This window comes from Pungitius pungitius, chromosome 10, assembly GCF_949316345.1.
Source record: "Pungitius pungitius chromosome 10, fPunPun2.1, whole genome shotgun sequence".
Classification (NCBI taxonomy): Eukaryota; Metazoa; Chordata; class Actinopteri; order Perciformes; family Gasterosteidae; genus Pungitius; species Pungitius pungitius.
The window spans coordinates 3,208,496-3,226,844 of record NC_084909.1 but is presented as its reverse complement, the minus strand read 5'-3'; the positions used below and the strand labels follow the sequence as shown (position 1 = coordinate 3,226,844).

At 42.3% G+C, this 18,349-nt stretch overlaps 1 protein-coding gene across 3 annotated transcripts; it reads left to right on the top strand.

The window, feature by feature from the left end:
- The first annotated feature begins 3,217 nt into the window (after window positions 1–3,217).
- Window positions 3,218–11,602, top strand: LOC119228765 (NACHT, LRR and PYD domains-containing protein 3-like). 3 transcript variants are annotated; one of them, XM_062565144.1, is made up of 10 exons: window positions 3,218–3,431; window positions 4,102–4,227; window positions 4,316–4,441; window positions 4,790–4,903; window positions 5,001–5,089; window positions 5,247–7,032; window positions 7,121–7,294; window positions 7,648–7,821; window positions 10,334–10,380; window positions 10,532–11,602. In XM_062565144.1, the coding sequence occupies exons 2-10, from the start codon at window positions 4,139–4,141 to the stop codon at window positions 11,155–11,157; spliced, it is 3,225 nt and encodes a 1,074-aa protein (XP_062421128.1). In that variant the 5' UTR covers window positions 3,218–3,431; window positions 4,102–4,138; the 3' UTR covers window positions 11,158–11,602. The 3 variants fall into 3 exon arrangements, with proteins under 3 accessions (XP_062421128.1, XP_062421129.1, XP_062421127.1); XM_062565143.1 differs by having other exon boundaries at window positions 3,219–3,431; window positions 4,105–4,227; XM_062565145.1 differs by lacking the exon at window positions 10,334–10,380 and having other exon boundaries at window positions 4,105–4,227; window positions 10,532–10,668.
- Window positions 11,603–18,349: the final 6,747 nt, after the last annotated feature.

The following is an 18,349-nucleotide window of genomic DNA, read 5'->3' as shown; positions in this document are numbered from 1 at the left end:
CACCCCGGCAGGACAAGAGAAGTCAAGAGTCGACTGGCTGGAGTTAAAGAAAAGAAAAATAATTTAATAACTAACAGAAGCAATACATTTACACAGTGAAATGCGGTGTGAATAGTGTACTGTAACGCTCACCCCAGTGCTGCAGCGTAAATAAGGAGGCGACGACTGGCTTGCAACTCCGGTGCATTTATTTATGGAAAAACAGCTCAACTTCGGTCACTGTTGGCCGTGACCACGCCGTTCTAACACCTCCGCCCAGACAGTCCCCCAAAACTCGGGTTGTCTCCGCCCAGGCGTTCGGGAAGGGAAGGAGTCTCCAAGGGGCCCAAAGTCTGGGAGGAGTCGGGGTCCTTGAGTCCAGCTCTGGTCCTGGTGTTTCTCCACCAGTCTGATTCCACCATGATACATCGGATCTTCTAATGATGTCTCCTCGACACAAGTTCTCATATACTGTATATACTGTATATATATATATATAAGAACTTGTGTAGAGAGAGAGAGAGAGACCAATCTGTTATAATGAAGGAGACACTTCCACCTGCAGCTCAATTAATGTGATCGGTAGAGAGATGGTGATCATTTGAAGATGAATTTAGTAATATGTTCTAATTTAATAATATACAATTATGAAATCCAACGAACAAGAGAATGAAAATCATAATGACAATATAAATGTATATTTTTATTGACTTTCCTGCAGCCTGTTTTCACAGTGCTGGTGTTTTTCCTCCTTGGGGTGTTGATAAAGGAATAATTTTGTGTTCTACATTCAGTCACATTTTACTGGGCTTCTTTATGACTGTTGTATGACCCACAATCCTTTGCACAGCAGATACATGAGCCAGAGGGTTCAAGGTGCCATGTATACTGCTATTGAATCCTGCATTTAACAACATGCAGTTTGTCATAAAAGTAAATGATGTTATGCTCAGCTTCACCCTCCTGTTACCTTCAAATGTACAGACATCTTTTACCGTTTGGGTCCATTTAAAACTCCAGAAAATGATCAATATTTAAAAGGTTCCCCAGATTTATGTGTTAGCAGTTTTGTGTTTGTTTGTTGACTACCTAGATGGTAAATTAAATACAATTTTCCATCTCTCCACATTCACGCGTCTGTTTCTGGGTGAACGGACTAATATAAAGAGTTCAAAGGCTGATTTCATGTCATGGACGAGGCTGACAGAGTATCTGGAGGGACTTGGAACCATGTTGATGTCATTAGAAGCACTAAGTCCACCCTTCTGTTCAAGTGGAGGGACAGACAATAATAACTTTCCATTTCTGTAGCCGTTCCCAGCATGCATTGGGGGATGGAGACACGGACTGGACAGGGACCTGGTCTCCCACAGGGCGAGTCCACTCCAGCAGGCACATGCTGGTGCTTTGTAGCGTCCCCTGATGGTGGCCATTAACACGTCATATTTATTTCTGTCATTGTTTAAACTCTTGTTGCATCGTCCACTTGACTGCTTTAATCCGGTCAAAGTCCTCACTGTGGCACTAGTAAAGGATTATCTTATCTTATCCTCCAGAGGAGAGGCAGCAGGAGACAAAGTCCAAATCAAGTCCTTCTGATGCCAGTGACGGGTCAATGAATCCACTCAGAATGCAGCCTGATACTCAATATTATTATTATGAAACAGACCAATCACCTCCAGTCTGGACTATTTGGAGTTAAAACCTCTGATTGTGAGCTCTCTGAGCAGCATAAAACTTTGGAAATGTGTTTAATGTTCTCAATCCAACAGAAGAATATAGCATCAGTCCCAGGAACCCAGGTAACTCACACAGTTCAATATATTTGTGCTGCATCATAACATCGAATCTGTTTCAAACTAATTAAAACATGCCACTAGTTAGGTATTATATTCAGATAAAACATTTCTACAGCACTTATTAACTGTTGTAAAATCTTCTATCTCTTTGTTGGGCTTAGGGACATAGTTTTCGTAAACAACAACATTGTTTGGGGGGGGGGGGCAGAACGAGTAATAGTGGTAACCAAGCAGAACAACAGTTCTGCACAAATTGAGTCGATATGAAGAAACAAGGAGCCTCTCATCTGTCAGAAGGAGGGAACCATCACAACCGTTCCTCACATTGTTGGTCATCACCTCACTGGATGACCTTCACTGATTGGAGTCACCTTGGGTTGCTTTGGAATGAAAAAAAAACATCATCACAGTACACAGTATGCACAAAGAAATCATGGAAAACTGCTCCTAAAAGTACAACAGGGTTCATTAACTTCCAACAATACTAATCAGATCAATACCAACTGAAATCAACAAAGGTATTATCTAGAAAACAAATACAACCGTGAACCTTGCAAAACATTTTTTTGTAAAAGCTACTATTACTTATTTGGTGAAGCATGTTGTTCAGGGTCAAGGGAGCCCGGTTGAGGAAGAGGTGACATTTATTTCCTGTTCCTACTAAACAGGTAAACAGTTTCTTTGATTAGTGACTTATAAAAAGGGGTTTTTCCATAACGTTGCCTCCATTGTGTCCCTTTGACAGACCTCCTTAGTCCCAGTAGGAATCTGGGAGCAGCTTTCACTGTTAAAGCTCTTCCGTGTGGTTCCAGTTCTGGAGCTCTTCTTCTGTGGTTTCTTAGAATGAATGTGAGTGTTTAATAAGATAAATAATGTACATAAGTGTGGAAGGAGATACTTTCACCTGAAGCTTAATTAATGTAATCCATGGAGAGAGGTTGATCATTTAAAGATGGATTTAATAATATGTTTGTGTGTGTGCATATGATTCCAAGAAAATTAAAGTTATGACAAAATAAAAAAAGTGAAGGCAGAAACACGGAAATTTGTGTTTCTTGCAATAATCCAGAGGGAAAAGAAATGGAGGGGACAAGAGGGATGTGGTCCTAAAAATTAAATTACAGAAAAATGATGATGATGATGATAATAATAATAATAATAATAATACAAAACAAAAGAAATAGTAAAAATATGAATTTATATTTTTCTTGACTTTCCTGCAGCTTGTTTTCATAATGCTGGTGTTTTTCCTCCTTCGGAGGGGGGGGGGGGTTCTGGATGAATTAGTTTGTGTTTTGCATTCAGTCACATTTTACTATAAGCAAGCAAGCTTTTTACCCACAATCCTTTGCATATCAGATATCTGATCCAGAGGGTTCAAGGTCCCATGTATCTTTGAATCCTGCATGTAACAACAAGTCCTTTATGAGGAAGTTGCAGTTTGTCATGAAGGTAAATGATTGACATCGCAGCGTGACACTGATTTATGGGTAAGTTGTTCCTCCCCAACAAGTGGAGTGAAGAGTAAAAACACTCTCAGGTCTCTTCACTCCGTTTGGTGGAAGCTGAAGTGAAGCACCAAGCTCCTTTTCTACAGACCTGCTGAGGACAGAAGAGAGCTGCTCACTGAGGAAGATCATGTCTACAAGATCAGTAAGTGGAGCTGTGATTGGATGAATGACATCATCGATGGTTGTGAACGTGTGATTGTTCAAAGATGCTTTTAAAAACCTCTTGTGGGAAACAGGATCTCTTCTGGCCGGAGTTTAGTAAAGTTATCAAAATATTCACAAATTCAGACTTCACCACTCAAAAGTTCGTCAACGAAATAACATTAAAACACAAACGACACCCTTCTGTAACCCTGGTGACAACCAACTACAACACTTATTAACCAGAACTTTACCAAAAAGACGTTCAGCGAGCTGGACGAATCATGTTGGTCTCCATGTGCGCAGGGACCATCTGCCAAGAACAATGCGTAGAAACAATATTACAGAAATATTCAATACCTTCTCTGTTATAAATGGAAGCACCACCAAAATTATTTAATATGTAAGTTGTCTCATTATTGTTGTACTACAGTATTTATTCTGATGAAATGTACTTATTATTTAGTATTTAATGTGAACATTATTCAATAGCTTCACTCTTATAAAGTCATTCAAAGTCGTTTAAAGAAGGTAAAAGTGAGTTTCTCTTCGTCCAGCAGTCTAAACCTTAACAGAGAGTTGAGAACAACACGGACACAGTTTTAGTGTTGAGGTGAATGAGCTCTGTGTGTTTGTCCTGATGAAGAGAAATAATGTGTGCGCTCTCCCAACAGGTTGTTGTGAAGGTGTGAAGGTGTGGACTCTGCTATGAATCAGGCTGAGGACCCAGAGGAGGGAGTTCCTCCCTCTGAAGCTCCTCTGTGTGGGGAACATGACAGACAGACCAAAGCTCAGAGGTGAGAGGACCATCTCCAACTGTCCTCCACTCTTCTCCATGTCCCAACGCATTTGACTCACTGACTCTGGTTCTACACCTGTGAATAGGACCCATAAGAGACTAGGACCTGGTCCTGGATCTGGAGCTGAACGCAGCAATGTGTCCATGAAGAGTGACTGGTTTATGGATCATCCAATAGACTTCAAAGGTGGCCGTCCCTCTGCTAATGAAAGGTGAGGGTCGGACTTTCTGGTGGAGGTTCTGGGTCTCTAGCTCCAGGGCCCTTCAGCAGTGTCCAGTGAGGTAGGGAGAGCTCCATGGAGGACTTGGTGAGACCTGTTGGGACTAAACAAACATGACTAGTGAATAAAACAGTGAGCTGAAAGACTGAGCTGTTGCTTCTCAGTGGGACCAGCAGGACCAGTAGACCTAGACCAATACAGGGAGTCATGTGGTCCACATCCAGATATCGCTTCATGGACTTTTACCTTGTTTTGGTCTCTGTGAGGATGGACATCATGTGGAATGATGCTTCATGATTAAATGATGATGTGATGATGTATTCTCAGTGTTTCTTTCAGTTCACATCAGCTGAGAGGAAAGTCTCCTGAACCCAGCTGTGTGTCCATGAAGAGTAATCACTCTAAAGTTCTTCCGATTAGCTTCAAAGATGGACACCATACTTATGACCTAGAGTAAGTTCTTGAACAGATTAAACAGTTTCAATAACTGTTCTGATCCTCAGATATGAATTAACACCATATGGACCGATGGTTCATGGTTCCTCCACAGAGAGGACCAGGAAAGCTCAGAGGTTCCCACAGATCAGTCTGCCGAGCAGCATCAAACACACCTGGAGCTGGCTGACTCTCTGCAGAGCAGTAAGAGGATTTCTCTAAAGACTTACCATGCTGATAAATAAGACCTTCACTAATGTCTCAAGAGATGAACAGAATATATTTAGAGTCATTCTCTGAGAAAAGGACATGTTGAAATCTATTCTGTGACTCATTGATCTTCTTTGTTGTCTTCATTCAGGACTTCATGCTCCAGTTTGTCAGCGTGAACTCAAATCCAACCTGAAGAAGAAGTTCCAGTGTGTGTTTGAGGGAATCGCTAAAGCAGGAAACCCAACCCTTCTGAATGAGATCTACACAGAGCTCTACATAACAGAGGGAGGGACTCCAGAGGTCAATGAAAAACATGAGGTCCGACAGATTGAAACATCCAGGAAACCAGCCACACCAGAAACAACCATCAGACAAGAAGACCTCTTGAAAGTTGGAGGAGAGGAACCAATCAGAACAGTGATGACTAAGGGAGTGGCTGGCATTGGAAAAACAGTCTTAACACAGAAGTTCACTCTGGACTGGGCTGAAGACAAACACAACCAGGACATAGAGTTCACATTTCCATTCACCTTCAGAGAGCTGAATGTGCTGAGAGAGAAGAAGTACAGCTTGGTGGAACTTGTTCATCACTTCTTCAGTGAAACCAGAGCAGCAGGAATCTGCAGGTTTGAAGAGTTCCAGGTTGTGTTCATCTTTGACGGTCTGGATGAGTGTCGACTTCCTCTGGACTTCCACAACAATGAGATCCTGACTGATGTCACAGAGTCGGCCTCAGTGGATGTGCTCCTCACAAACCTCATCAGGGGGAAGCTGCTTCCCTCTGCTCGCCTCTGGATAACCACACGACCTGCAGCAGCCAATCAGATTCCTCCTGAGTGTGTTGGCATGGTGACTGAGGTCAGAGGGTTCACTGACCCCGAGAAGGAGAAGTACTTCAAGAAGCGGTTCAAAGATAAAAAGCAGGCCAGCAGCATCATCTCTCACATCAAGACCTCACGAAGTCTCTATATCATGTGCCACATTCCAGTCTTCTGCTGGATCACTGCTACAGTTCTGGAGGAGGAGTTGAAGACCAGAGAGGAAGGAGAGCTGCCCAAGACCCTCACTGAGATGTACATCCACTTCCTGGTGGTTCAGTCCAAAGTGAAGAAGGTCAAATACGATGGAGGAGCTGTGACAGATCCAACTTGGAGTCCAGAGAGCAGGAAGATGATCGAGTCTCTGGGAAAACTGGCCTTTGATCAGCTCCAGAAAGGCAACCTGATCTTTTATAAATCCGACCTGACAGAGTGTGGCATCGATATCAGAGCAGCCTCAGTGTACTCAGGAGTGTTCACTCAGATCTTTAGAGAGGAGAGAGAACTGTACCAGGACAAGGTGTTCAGCTTCGTCCATCTGAGTGTTCAGGAGTTTCTGGCTGCTCTTCATGTCCATCGGACCTTCTTCAGCTCTGGTGTCATTCTGCTCTCAGAAGAACAAACAACATCCCAATGGGCGAAAGTATTTAGAGACAAACCTAAACCAAAACGTCTCTACCAGAGTGCTGTGGACCAGGCCTTACAGAGTCCTAATGGACACCTGGACTTGTTCCTCCGCTTTCTCCTGGGTCTTTCCCTGGAGACCAATCAGACTCTTCTACGAGGTCTGCTGACACAGACAGGAATTATTTCAAATCAGAGAACCGTCCAGTACATCAAGGAGAAGATCAGTGAGAATGTGTCTCCAGAGAAAAGCATCAATCTGTTCCACTGTCTGAATGAACTGAATGATGGTTCTCTAGTGCAGGAGATCCAACTGTCCCTTAGATCAGGAAGTCTCTCCACAGAGAAACTGTCTCCTTCTCAGTGGTCAGCTCTGGTCTTCATCTTACTGTCATCAGAAGATCTGGAGATGTTTGACCTTAAGAAATACTCTGCTTCAGAGGAGGCTCTTCTGAGGCTGCTGCCAGTGGTCAAAGCCTCCAACAAAGCTCTGTAAGTACATAGAGAGATTCATACATCATGTCTTAAACATGCTGTCATCTACTTGTTGTTAAATTTTTCTTCATTGTGGTCTTTTTAGACTCGATGGCTGTAACCTCTCAGAGAGAAGCTGTGAAGCTCTGTCCTCAGTTCTCAGCTCCCAGTCTTCTAGTCTGAGAGAGCTGGATCTGAGTAACAACAACCTGCAGGATTCTGGAGTGAAGCTTCTGTCACCTGGACTTGAGAGTTCACACTGTGACCTGAAGACTCTCAGGTCAGGAGTCAATCAATGTCCACTTGGTGTTTTGATCCGTGTTAAATTTCTGACTTACATGAAATTCTTTCTGGTTGCATGATTTAAATCAAATGTTTAACTTCTAAATATTTCCATAAACATGTAGTTTATGAGTTTATTTTGAACAATATGCATTTTGGAGCTCACTCATAGTTATCCGTAATGTTATCAAATTGTTGATTATTAGTTGGTATTTTGGTTGTGACTGAAAAACAATTCGGTAACCATTTTAATATAACCCTTCAGTAGCTGACAATATCTCTGCAGTGACCTTTCAGCCCTCACAGCTCCCTCAGATCATGTGACATGTGTGTTGTTTTGTGTGTCTGCAGCCTGTCAGGCTGTCTGATCACAGAGGAAGGCTTTGCTTCTCTCGCCTCAGCTCTGAGCTCTAAACCCTCACACCTGAGAGAGCTGGACCTGAGCTACAACCATCCAGGAGACTCAGGAGTAAAGCTGCTCTCGGCTGAACTGGAGGATCCACACTGGCGACTGGAGACTCTCAGGTATGAAGAGGTCTTCTGCAGCCACAGACCATCAGTCTGGTTGAGGAGGGAGAACTGGAAACCTTTTCTCTGTCCCACAGTCAGCCTGGTTAATGTGACCCTGAGAGACCAAGCTGACCTCAAACTAGTAGAGACTCATCAAACTGTTTGTGTCCCAGAACAGTTTACAGACAGAAGTAGTGAGGAACAGTAGCCAGGATGAGCCTAAACAGGGAGGAAGGTGAAATGGTGAAACATCTTCACCTTCAGACTACAGGTGGTAGAAACGAGTGTTGACTGTTGACTGTTACCTACAGCATTGTCACAGTCAGACCCTTTGTACTTCCAACCTTCTCCCCAACCTCCATCAGACGGTTTGTGGTGCTGTAGTGATTTTAGGCTACTTTCTCCTTTACTTCAGAGAGACAACTGTTATTATTATAAGAACACAAGAGGTTGCTTATCAGGACCAAAACATCCAACAATCAAAACTTCTATATTGACCACGGATCAGTGGACTCTGTAATGGTGAAGAGTCGTGTGGTGGAGATGAAGCCACAGAGAATAGTCTCCATCTCTGCAGCTCTACACAGCTGGTTAGCTTAGTTTAGCTCCTGGCTTTGGTTGTGCAGCTCATTTCCTGTTTGGTTCAGTCTCAGTGTTTCCAGCAGCAGCTGTTTCCTTTTTTTTACACTTTATTTTTTGATTTTCAACACAGACAAGACACACACAAAGAAAAACGAAAAATCTACAAAGAAAAAATACACGTGAATGGTTTCCATTTACTCTTAAAGTTTACAAGGATGTTTGTTTCATTACCGGTAGTAGTAGTCTTTAATCTCTGATTCCAGGTCTGCAATACGGGTTTGTGCCTCAGCGATGCTTGAGTGTACATTACAGTTACATTACATTACATGTCATTTAGCGGACGCTTTTATCCACAGCGACTTACAATAAGTGCATTTCCACACAGAGATACAAACTCAGAAGAACAAGTAACAAAAAAGTAAAATTTTATCAAATAAGCAGTTTCAAAAAATATTATAGAAAAGTGCCATTATAAGTACAATTTAAGTGCTACCATTTGTTAGTGCTACGGTTTTCTAGTGTTTTAGTCAAGGTAGAGTCTGAAGAGGTGTGTCTTGAGGTTTTGGCGGAAGATGTAGAGGCTCTCTGCAGTCCTGATGTCATCAGAGAGCTCATTCCACCATCTGGGAGCCAGTACAGCAAAGAGTCGCCATCTCGCCTGAGAGTGCATCTCACGTATGACTTTGACTTTAAACTTTTTATAGTTTTTTTATCACTTCTGAATTCACTAAGGTCCCGTTTCACATCCTGTTTGAAGCCCCTGGATTGCTTAGAGTCTCAGACAGTTTTGTGAGGCCCTTAAGCAGCACCCTTTGGTTAGCTACGTTAGCTTCGTCACCCACACCTGAGTCTCCGCCGCCGTCTTCCTGATTACTGACATCGGTCATCAATCACTTGGTTTTCTTTCATTTAATTCATTTTCTTGTTAGACTTTCAATTCTTTTGGAATCTCCCTTATCTCATATTCACCTTGTTGTAGTATTTGTGTGGCTTTGTATTGACAGGAGATACTATATAGTGAATAACCATCTCTGAGAAACTCACCAATGGCTGGCATTGGAAAAACAGTCTTAACACAGAAGTTCACTCTGGACTGGGCTGAAGACAAACACAACCAGGACATAGAGTTCACATTTCCATTCACCTTCAGAGAGCTGAATGTGCTGAGAGAGAAGAAGTACAGCTTGGTGGAACTTGTTCATCACTTCTTCAGTGAAACCAGAGCAGCAGGAATTTGCAGGTTTGAAGAGTTCCAGGTTGTGTTAATCTTTGACGGTCTGGATGAGTGTCGACTTCCTCTGGACTTCCACAACAATGAGATCCTGACTGATGTCACAGAGTCGGCCTCAGTGGATGTGCTCCTCACAAACCTCATCAGGGGGAAGCTGCTTCCCTCTGCTCGCCTCTGGATAACCACACGACCTGCAGCAGCCAATCAGATTCCTCCTGAGTGTGTTGGCATGGTGACTGAGGTCAGAGGACTCACCACCACATGTCCATCTTGTAACGCTACCGGAAGCAGCAGCTGTTTTCTTCCAACAAGCTGTGATGAAGCGACAGTTCACAACCTGCTGAGCAACAAACAGCAGACACACTGAGTCAGAGACCAGCTGGGGAATATAGCATTTAGCAGCTAAAGACACAGATATTCCCCTCAGGAGGTGACCAAAAACAGAGCTGAAGAGAGAGAATAGTGGACTTGCATCCATCAGGTGACACAAAGACTCCTGATTAACCATCATGATGTACCTGCTGCATGTGGAAGCACCTGGTCGATATCATGTTACACAGAACTACTTTAGAAGATGATCACATGTCACACATTGTGTTTACAGCTTGTTTTCACTGAACCACAAATGGGACAAAGAAATCACTTGATGCATGTGTATGAGAGTGATGTCATGTCCATGTCTCCATGGTGCTCTGACCCCCCTCCTCCTTTCAGGGTGGAGCCTGCTGGAGTCCGATGGTTGACACCAGGTCTGAGGAAGTGTAAGTGTGCTTGGAGTTTGATTCATGAAGATTCAACCATCTTCACACTGTGACATCACTCATTCACCTCTGTGATGTCATCATCAAAGTGTCACTAGATGAAACACATGATTAATAACTGCAGCTGTATTGTGTTTTGTTCTCTCATCAGATTCCTGTGAACTCACAATCGACACAAACACAGTACACAGAGAACTCAAACTGTCTGACAACAACAGGAAGGTGACATGTGTGAACGAGGTTCAGTCATATTCTGATCATCCAGACAGATTTAACATCTGGCCTCAGCTGCTGTGTAGAACTGGTCTGACTGGTCGCTATTACTGGGAGGTCGAGTGGAGAGGAAAAGTTTATGTATCAGTGAGTTACAGAGGAATCAGGAGGAATGGAGACCGTGATAACTGTTTGTTTGGAATGAATGATCAGTCCTGGAGTCTGAAATGCTCTTATAAAGGTTACTCTGTCTGTCACAATAAGACAGAAACACGCATCACCTCCTCCTCCTCCTCCTCTGGTAGAGTAGCAGTGTATGTGGACAGTCCTGCTGGCTCTCTGTCCTTCTACAGAGTCTCCTCTGACACACTGATCCACCTCCACACCTTCAGCACCACATTCACTGAACCTCTTTATCCTGGGTTCTTGCTCTGGCCTGTTCCTGGTTCCTCAGTGTCTCTTTGTTGTCTGGAGGAGGGAGAGTCTCCTGGTGCAGAACCTTCCTCTCTGCAGGAGGGAGTGTCTCCCCCTGGTGGAGAACCTTCCTCTCTGCTCACCACATAGTTCAGTCTGTACAGCTGATGTAGGTTCATGTGGATGTAGATGCAGGTGGAGCAGGTGAGGGGTACCTGAGCTGGTCTGGACTCTGGGGGTCCACAGCTCTCTGGGACTTGCGGTGTTGAACGTCTGAAGGAGCTCAGTGAGGTGTGTTTTAATGTTTCTGTGCTCGTTGCCTCTGGGGATGAATCAATAGATCCTCATTTAGATATTGGGACCTATTTAGGGTTTAACCTTTAAATGTCACAATGTTCAAGAAGAAATTTAAAAAAGGTCTGTCATCTGCGTCAATATAAGACGATAAATTTGTATGAAAAATTGTCCTTGTTTGTGTCTGTGCCACATTAGCAATAGCGCTACTATTTTCAAGGATTGTTTGTGATATATGAATATGAATGTGTAATTTTTTTCAACCAATTTTATCTTCAATACAGAATATTAAAAAAAAAACTCTGTAGTAAGTGTGTTAAGAGTATGAAGTGCCTCTGAAGCCTCCAAACCTGACTTTTTGTCTGAGAAAGAAAAGCGTTAGAAGGAGATGCTTTTTCTCTAAAGGATGAAAGAGAAGCAACTAACTAACATCTTAACAGTTTATTTGCGTATTTTCATCTCACAGGTAAACAAACACATGCTAAAGTTTACACAAAACCATCATACAGACAACTTCATACCTCCAACCCTTCACATGCACTATCTTTTTCTCTTCATCTCTCACATACACCATAAAGGCAGTTATCAGGATCATAATAACATTCATGGATGTAATACTTGACGGGTGGACATGGTGACAGAGAGCATGACTCAGGGGGGACGAGAGGAGGACGATTCTTAGACATTAATGACGCTTAGTGCTCAGACTCACAGTGGACACGGAGGAAGACGAGTCCAACCATCAGGAGGACACTGAGCAGCCCCAGAGAGACAGCTCCATGAGGTCTGCTCCTTGGGCTCCTGGGACCTGGACACAGTGAAGACCAGTCAACACACTGGTCAGGAGAAGATGCACAGACTGATCATTCTTACCTGGGGCAGGTGTTGAAGGTCTTATGGAAACCTGAGCCCCGTTGTATTCAGCGTAGACTTCGTCCATCGATGCTGCTTTCAGCTTATGAATAATTTTACTTTAAAGAAGGTTGAGATTTCAGAGCCATATATGTACATAAAATAAAGCACAATGAAGTCTGCCCTCTGTGCTCTGACAGTTGCTCAGACCAGTGAACACAGGGATCAATGCAAGTGTTACAAATAGGCCACAAAGGTAGGAGATAAAAAGCACCTTTCCGGGGGAAGGAGGAAATGTGTGAGAATGTGCGCGCACGTGGGCGTGACAAATTACACTGCTGTCATTTTAACCCCTCCAATTCTGCTCTGAACACCCATCATGGAGGGACATCATGTGGTCATCCACCATGTGACCCTTGGTATCCTCCACCTGTTGGTACAAGAAAGAATGGAATACAGAGCCTAAAGGGAAAAGTGAGGAGTTACTTTAAACCACATGTTCTTGTACAAATAACTGAGGTGTTATATTAGAGGACTGATATTTCCCATAATACAACATTCAACCTTTTCAGGTCTGTACCAGTCGTTTATGTGACAAAACCTTCAGAATGTAAATTATCTACATTTTATATTAGTGACAACATCAAGGTTTGGGCATCTGGTAAGGGTGCCCCCTGGACGCTGTTAGGGTTCTGAAAGCCGGAAACGACGAATCAAAGAGTCAACTGGCTCAAGTTTAATAACAAAACAAGGTATAAGGTCTACAATTACAAAGTGAAATACAATGTGAATAGTGATATCATTCGCAAAATAGAGAATTCTCTGACCAGGTCAAAGGTGAATTGACTTCATCAAAGCGGCAGGAAAAGTCCAACAGTTCTTCTCCTAGTTTTGTGACTCTTGAGGGCAAGATGCATTTGAACATCCGTCACTTATTGCAGAGGACAAGAGCCTCAAAGTCCTCAGGGGGAAGACGCCATGAGACTGAAGACAAATTAGTCTCATTGAAGCTTAAAGGTCCTTTATTGGGATAAACAGGGATCATCTACCTTTTACAGTCGCAACCTTCCCCTGTCAACAGTTGATATACAAATAAAATCACTTTTATTTCATGTAATTTCATGAATGTAATTAATGACAACATTTATAGAAAAATATCACAATAAATCCTCCAAACCACATTTCCTTGAATGGTGAAGTTCCATTACATAGAAGTACACATGCTGCATCATGCTACCTGTTAAGTGGATGGTGTTATAGCAGTTATTGAGGGACATGAGGAGATGTTCATACCAGGGTTCATTAGTGAATGTGTCGTAAGGCGCCTGTGTTGCTCTAATGAATGCGGTCCAGGTAAGCTCTGGTACGTCTCTGACCTAAACTGTCTTTCTGTGAGACGGCCCAGCCGAAGACTTCATTGACGGTCCATCCCGATTGGGTGCGCGATCAGAGCCGGCTCCTTTAAAAAGACGTGGCCTAGGGGCCCGTGCAGGGAGGCAGTGAGAGTCCCAGATGAAACCACCAGGATGCGCTGTGGCCTACTGCTGGAGTTTGTTTTGGCCACTTTGAGTTTTTGGTTTAAGGATAATAAACTCTTGATGATTGTTGGCCTGATTTGCTGTGGTCTGCTACTTTCCTGTTTGCGTTTCCTACAAGCTCTAAACAATCTATTCAGTATAACATGCAGCTTTGTTTCTTTGATACCAAAGTCACCCGCACACACATACAGACACACACTACAGATGCATCACAACAACAAAGACTTAAAATAAGACCCTGATACCTGACCTCTCAGCCCTTACATGGTCTCCTTCTCTCTCTAAATGCAACATACAACGACACCATTAAAGGCTTTTTGCCAAAACACAATCACACTTTACAAATGATGTGATTATTAAGGCAGTTTCTCACAGATCCATTGCAGAGCAGCGTCACACGACAGATCGTTCCAGTTTGATCGTGCGTTGAGGTCAGGTTTCAGGTGAGCGCAGTCCTCCTCCCCCCACTGGGGATCTCCTCCCCCGTTATCAGGCTCAGTGGACCAGTACCTGTGGGAGGAGGATCAGATGGTGAACTTTCACTTAAGCGGCCAAAATGACATTCAATGAAGCGTAAAGTCTTTCCAGTTAAATAATAATAATGAGGAATAATATTTTCTAACCAAGTGACATTCTCTGTGTAGTGCACAACAAATATTAGAACAATTAGACTAAATATAATTATAATAGGTACAGCAATAGTTGTATGTGTCGATGTTTAAATGTTGTTGTGTGTCTTACTTCTCAGTCAGCAGAGTTCCATCAACCCATTTCCACGTGCCCTCGATTTCTTTGTCACTCAAACCAATCCAAGTAAATTGTGTGGTGAAGCTTGACAGGAATTTCTGTACAAGATAAAGATAGAAATTCTGTAATTATTATTTATTCATGAGGCCTGAACAAAAGCATCCCCTACAGTAGTTATCAATACTCTGCTTTAAAGATTTTGAAGGGCTGTTAGGGATTCTTTTTTTCTACAATTCTACAAATTTGAAGGGTTAAATTGATCTATTGCTTCATCAGTAAAATATAAACCGGGTTTTGCACATCAGAACACTTACAGAGGTTCCCCTTTATCCTAACATGTCCAGACATTCCAGAGTCATTACACTTTTTATTATGGGTATGACATTTTGGAGCAGAGGCCAAAAAACACACTAGGTCACAAATTGTCTTTGATTGTCAAAGCTAGAGTTTGTCACCAGGGGAAAAACTGAATATAACAAATATAATTTCCCACTACCTGTTCTTCAAGTGAGTCTATAATCACCAGATCTGCTCCTTGGTCTGTGCAGTCCTTTCTGCCATTAGTCCAGGAATCAGCCCGTGTAGAAAGAAGATAACAAGCACAACTGAACATCCTCCAGCCTTCAGGACACGTTTTCTCTGGAAAAGAAGAAACATTGAAGTGTCTCAACACTGTGGAGCGTCACTATGAAACACATCACTTTATTTTAACGTCCTGTTCTGCATCTCTGTGTTCAACATTCATTGATTCTCACAACTAAGACACAATTATTGCTAACAAATATTTCATTTCATCCCAAATGAATTTCATTACGAATTTCTGAACTATTTCATCTCTCATATCCCTATTTTTCTTTATTTTAAAAACGACATCCTTAAGAGGTAAGATTTTCAATGCACTCAACTGGTTCTCTGGTTTGACGAGGTAAAAGCCGTATTTAAATCATAACATTTGGATCAAGACTTTCAGCTCTAAAATAGATGCAACCAGCACTACGAGTGCACATAAATAAATAAAGTTTGGACTTACAGACTGTAGATATAGTTCACAGAGCAGATATAGTATATACATATATTAGGGCTGTCAAATGATTAAACATTTTAATCAAATTAATCTGAATTTTCAGTGGATTAATCATGATTAATCACTATTTGCAATTACACCTTAATCCGGTCCACAACATTCAGCTTGGACTGAATATACTGTATATATATATATATATATATATATATATATATATATATATATATATATATATATATATAAAGAATCACGACTCAGCAGAACCAGACCAGCACTCACTCTGTTTCAACAGCAGCTGAAGTCTGTCCTTCTCATGGCTCAGTGCAGTAAAGTTGACCTTCAGTGCAGTTAAGTTGTCCCTCAGCTGGTCTCGCTCTGCAGACACTGAGGACAGCTTGTCTCCACTGACCTGGAGACGCTCCGTCAGGTTGGCTTTGATGGAGGAGAGTTCTGCAGCTGATGCATCAGCTGATGAGTCATGAAGACATGAAGACATCAATAAATTATTCAATACATCATCACTGTTGTGGTCTATATTACAAAAACATCCCATCCTCTCTTCACAGAGAATATAAAGATACTGAGCAAATGAACCTGAACTCTTTTATATCTCAGGTTGGATGAAGATCAGACTCACAGTGGACACCGAGACAGACGAGTCCAACCAGCAGGAGGACACTGAGCAGCCCCAGAGAGACAGCAACAGCTCTATGAGGTCTGCTCCCTGGGCTCCTGGGACCTGGACACAGTGAAGACCAGTCAACACACTGGTCAGTGTAATAATCAATATATTACATACAACGATACACCTGTTCACACTCTCACCTGTCTCATTGGTCATCGGTGTGAAGTCCACAGGTTTGTCACATTTAACATTGGCATAAATACCCTCCATCACTGAGGATTCCCGCTTTGCCCTCAAGGGTCAGATATGTAGCATCAAGTCACACCAGGGAGTGAATGAGGAAACTCTCCAGCTGTGTCTTAGAACAAAAAGGGAAGTGATAAAGAGAAATAAAAGAAGTGATAGCGGAAGGTTTTTATTATGACTCAGTGATGTTTTTTGGGGTGAGAAACACCTCTTTTTAGTCTTTATCTTTTCCTCCTGATGGCTGAAGTCAGTTGAGTGCAGCCAAACCCAAATTATGAAATAAAAGACTGTCACTCTGCAGACTGCTCTGGGGGGCGTTCAGGAACCCCCCAAGACATTTTAAGAAAAGCTAGGTTGCTATCTTTAAAAAAGACTCAAAAGACATCTTTGAAATGATTATCTCACAGATGTGAGGAGCGTATCTAAGCTATTCATTTACTGAGTCACAATAATATAAATAGTTCTCAGACCCTTTAATCTGTGTGTGCAGACTCGACAGTGGTGGTTTCTTGCAGAGGCCAAGGGAAGCCAGGCTTCCCAGTCATCAAAGTTATTTAATCATCATAATTCATTTCAATCATAATAGTTGGTAATTTGATGAAAACACTATTTTAACAATTCATGTAATCCGTCTGTGTTGCGTCTCTGTCGTCTCCTCCTCGTCTCTCTTTCATTCGTTATAGAGCGTTTCATGATGTGTAAAACAGCGCCCCTGCCAAGCTGCGTCGGCTTCCCTTGATGAAAAAAAAAGAAAGATTAACCAATCAGGTGAGGCTATTGTATGACGACACTGATCAGGGCATCACACCAATCAAATCACAGTATATCAGCGACGTCATTGAATTAAATAATGGGAGATTTGTCTTATAATAGCGTGTTAAGCTAGCGAGTTAGCTACTATTAAGCATAATGAAGGAGGGTGGAGATTTGGAGTATTTAGTAAAAAAGTTTTTAATAAACTGCCTTTACAGCAGCAACTCCAAATTATGATCAGACAGCAGGCCAACATCAAAACTGGAATTAACGAGGAGAACTACGTCCGCAGTGAGTGGCTCACACGATGCGTACAAGTCGTGTTTGACGTGGACGTAAAACTTAATGGCTTCTGACTGAGGATGTGAATGAATTCGCATCTTTCCAATTGCGTGCTTTGCTTTAAGTAGCTGGTTGGGCTTTTGGGAGAGTGGTTGCAATAATCAATGAGATGTTTAAGATGACAGAGTGTGTGTGTGTGTGTGTATCAGGAACTGAGGGAGAGATAAAGATAGGAAGAGCGTGCGCCTCGGTTGAGTCCTGGTAAAATGATGGTGGGCTCTAATAGTTCACCCGACTACACGAAATAGCGACATATACAGTATATTTCAACATATGATTTTTGGCCCCCAAACCGTAAAACACACACAGCTTAGAGGTTGCATCTCAGATTCATGACAGTGAAGTGACGTCCTGTTTGAACCAGAAGACAGACGAGACAAAAATAAAGCAAGCAATTAAGCAAACTACTTAGACAGACACAAGTTGACACTCTTTCAGAATCCTTGTTCTTTTGCTCATTGTGTTTTCAGACAAGAAACTTCAGTAGCATCTAAGACAGAGGTGGTAACGATCGAGAGGAAGTGATGAAGCAGGATTTGTATCTTGACCCAGTGATATTTTCAGGCATGAGAACCGACTCCTTTCAGTGGTCAAATTCTTCTTCCCCATCGTTTGAGTGAGTTGAGTGCAGAACTCAGAGAAGAAAATATAATAGTCAATTCAATTCAATTTTTTTATTTTGTATCGGGAAATTTTAGATTTTGAAATAGTGCAATCTGTCCTTTTTCTCATTGAATGCAAAAGTTGCGTGTTGCTGCTCTTAAACAGACACGACTATTTGTGTTTTTAGAGGAAGAATTTCAGCAGCATCTAAAAAGAAACAGAAGTGGTAAAGAGAACTGTCAGGGTTTCGGGAAACGACCCAAAAGCTGACCGGAAACTCAGACTGATGGTGACAAAAATAACGGGTATTTATTCATA

Bases quoted from the DNA above. Each gene is read 5' to 3' on its own strand.
- LOC119228765 (XM_062565144.1), top strand. From the start codon at position 4,139: ATGAATCAGGCTGAGGACCCAGAGGAGGGAGTTCCTCCCTCTGAAGCT. The intron at 4,904-5,000 runs GTAAGTTCTTGA...GTTCCTCCACAG, and splicing joins CACCATACTTATGACCTAGA to AGAGGACCAGGAAAGCTCAG. The intron at 7,295-7,647 runs GTCAGGAGTCAA...GTGTGTCTGCAG, and splicing joins TGTGACCTGAAGACTCTCAG to CCTGTCAGGCTGTCTGATCA.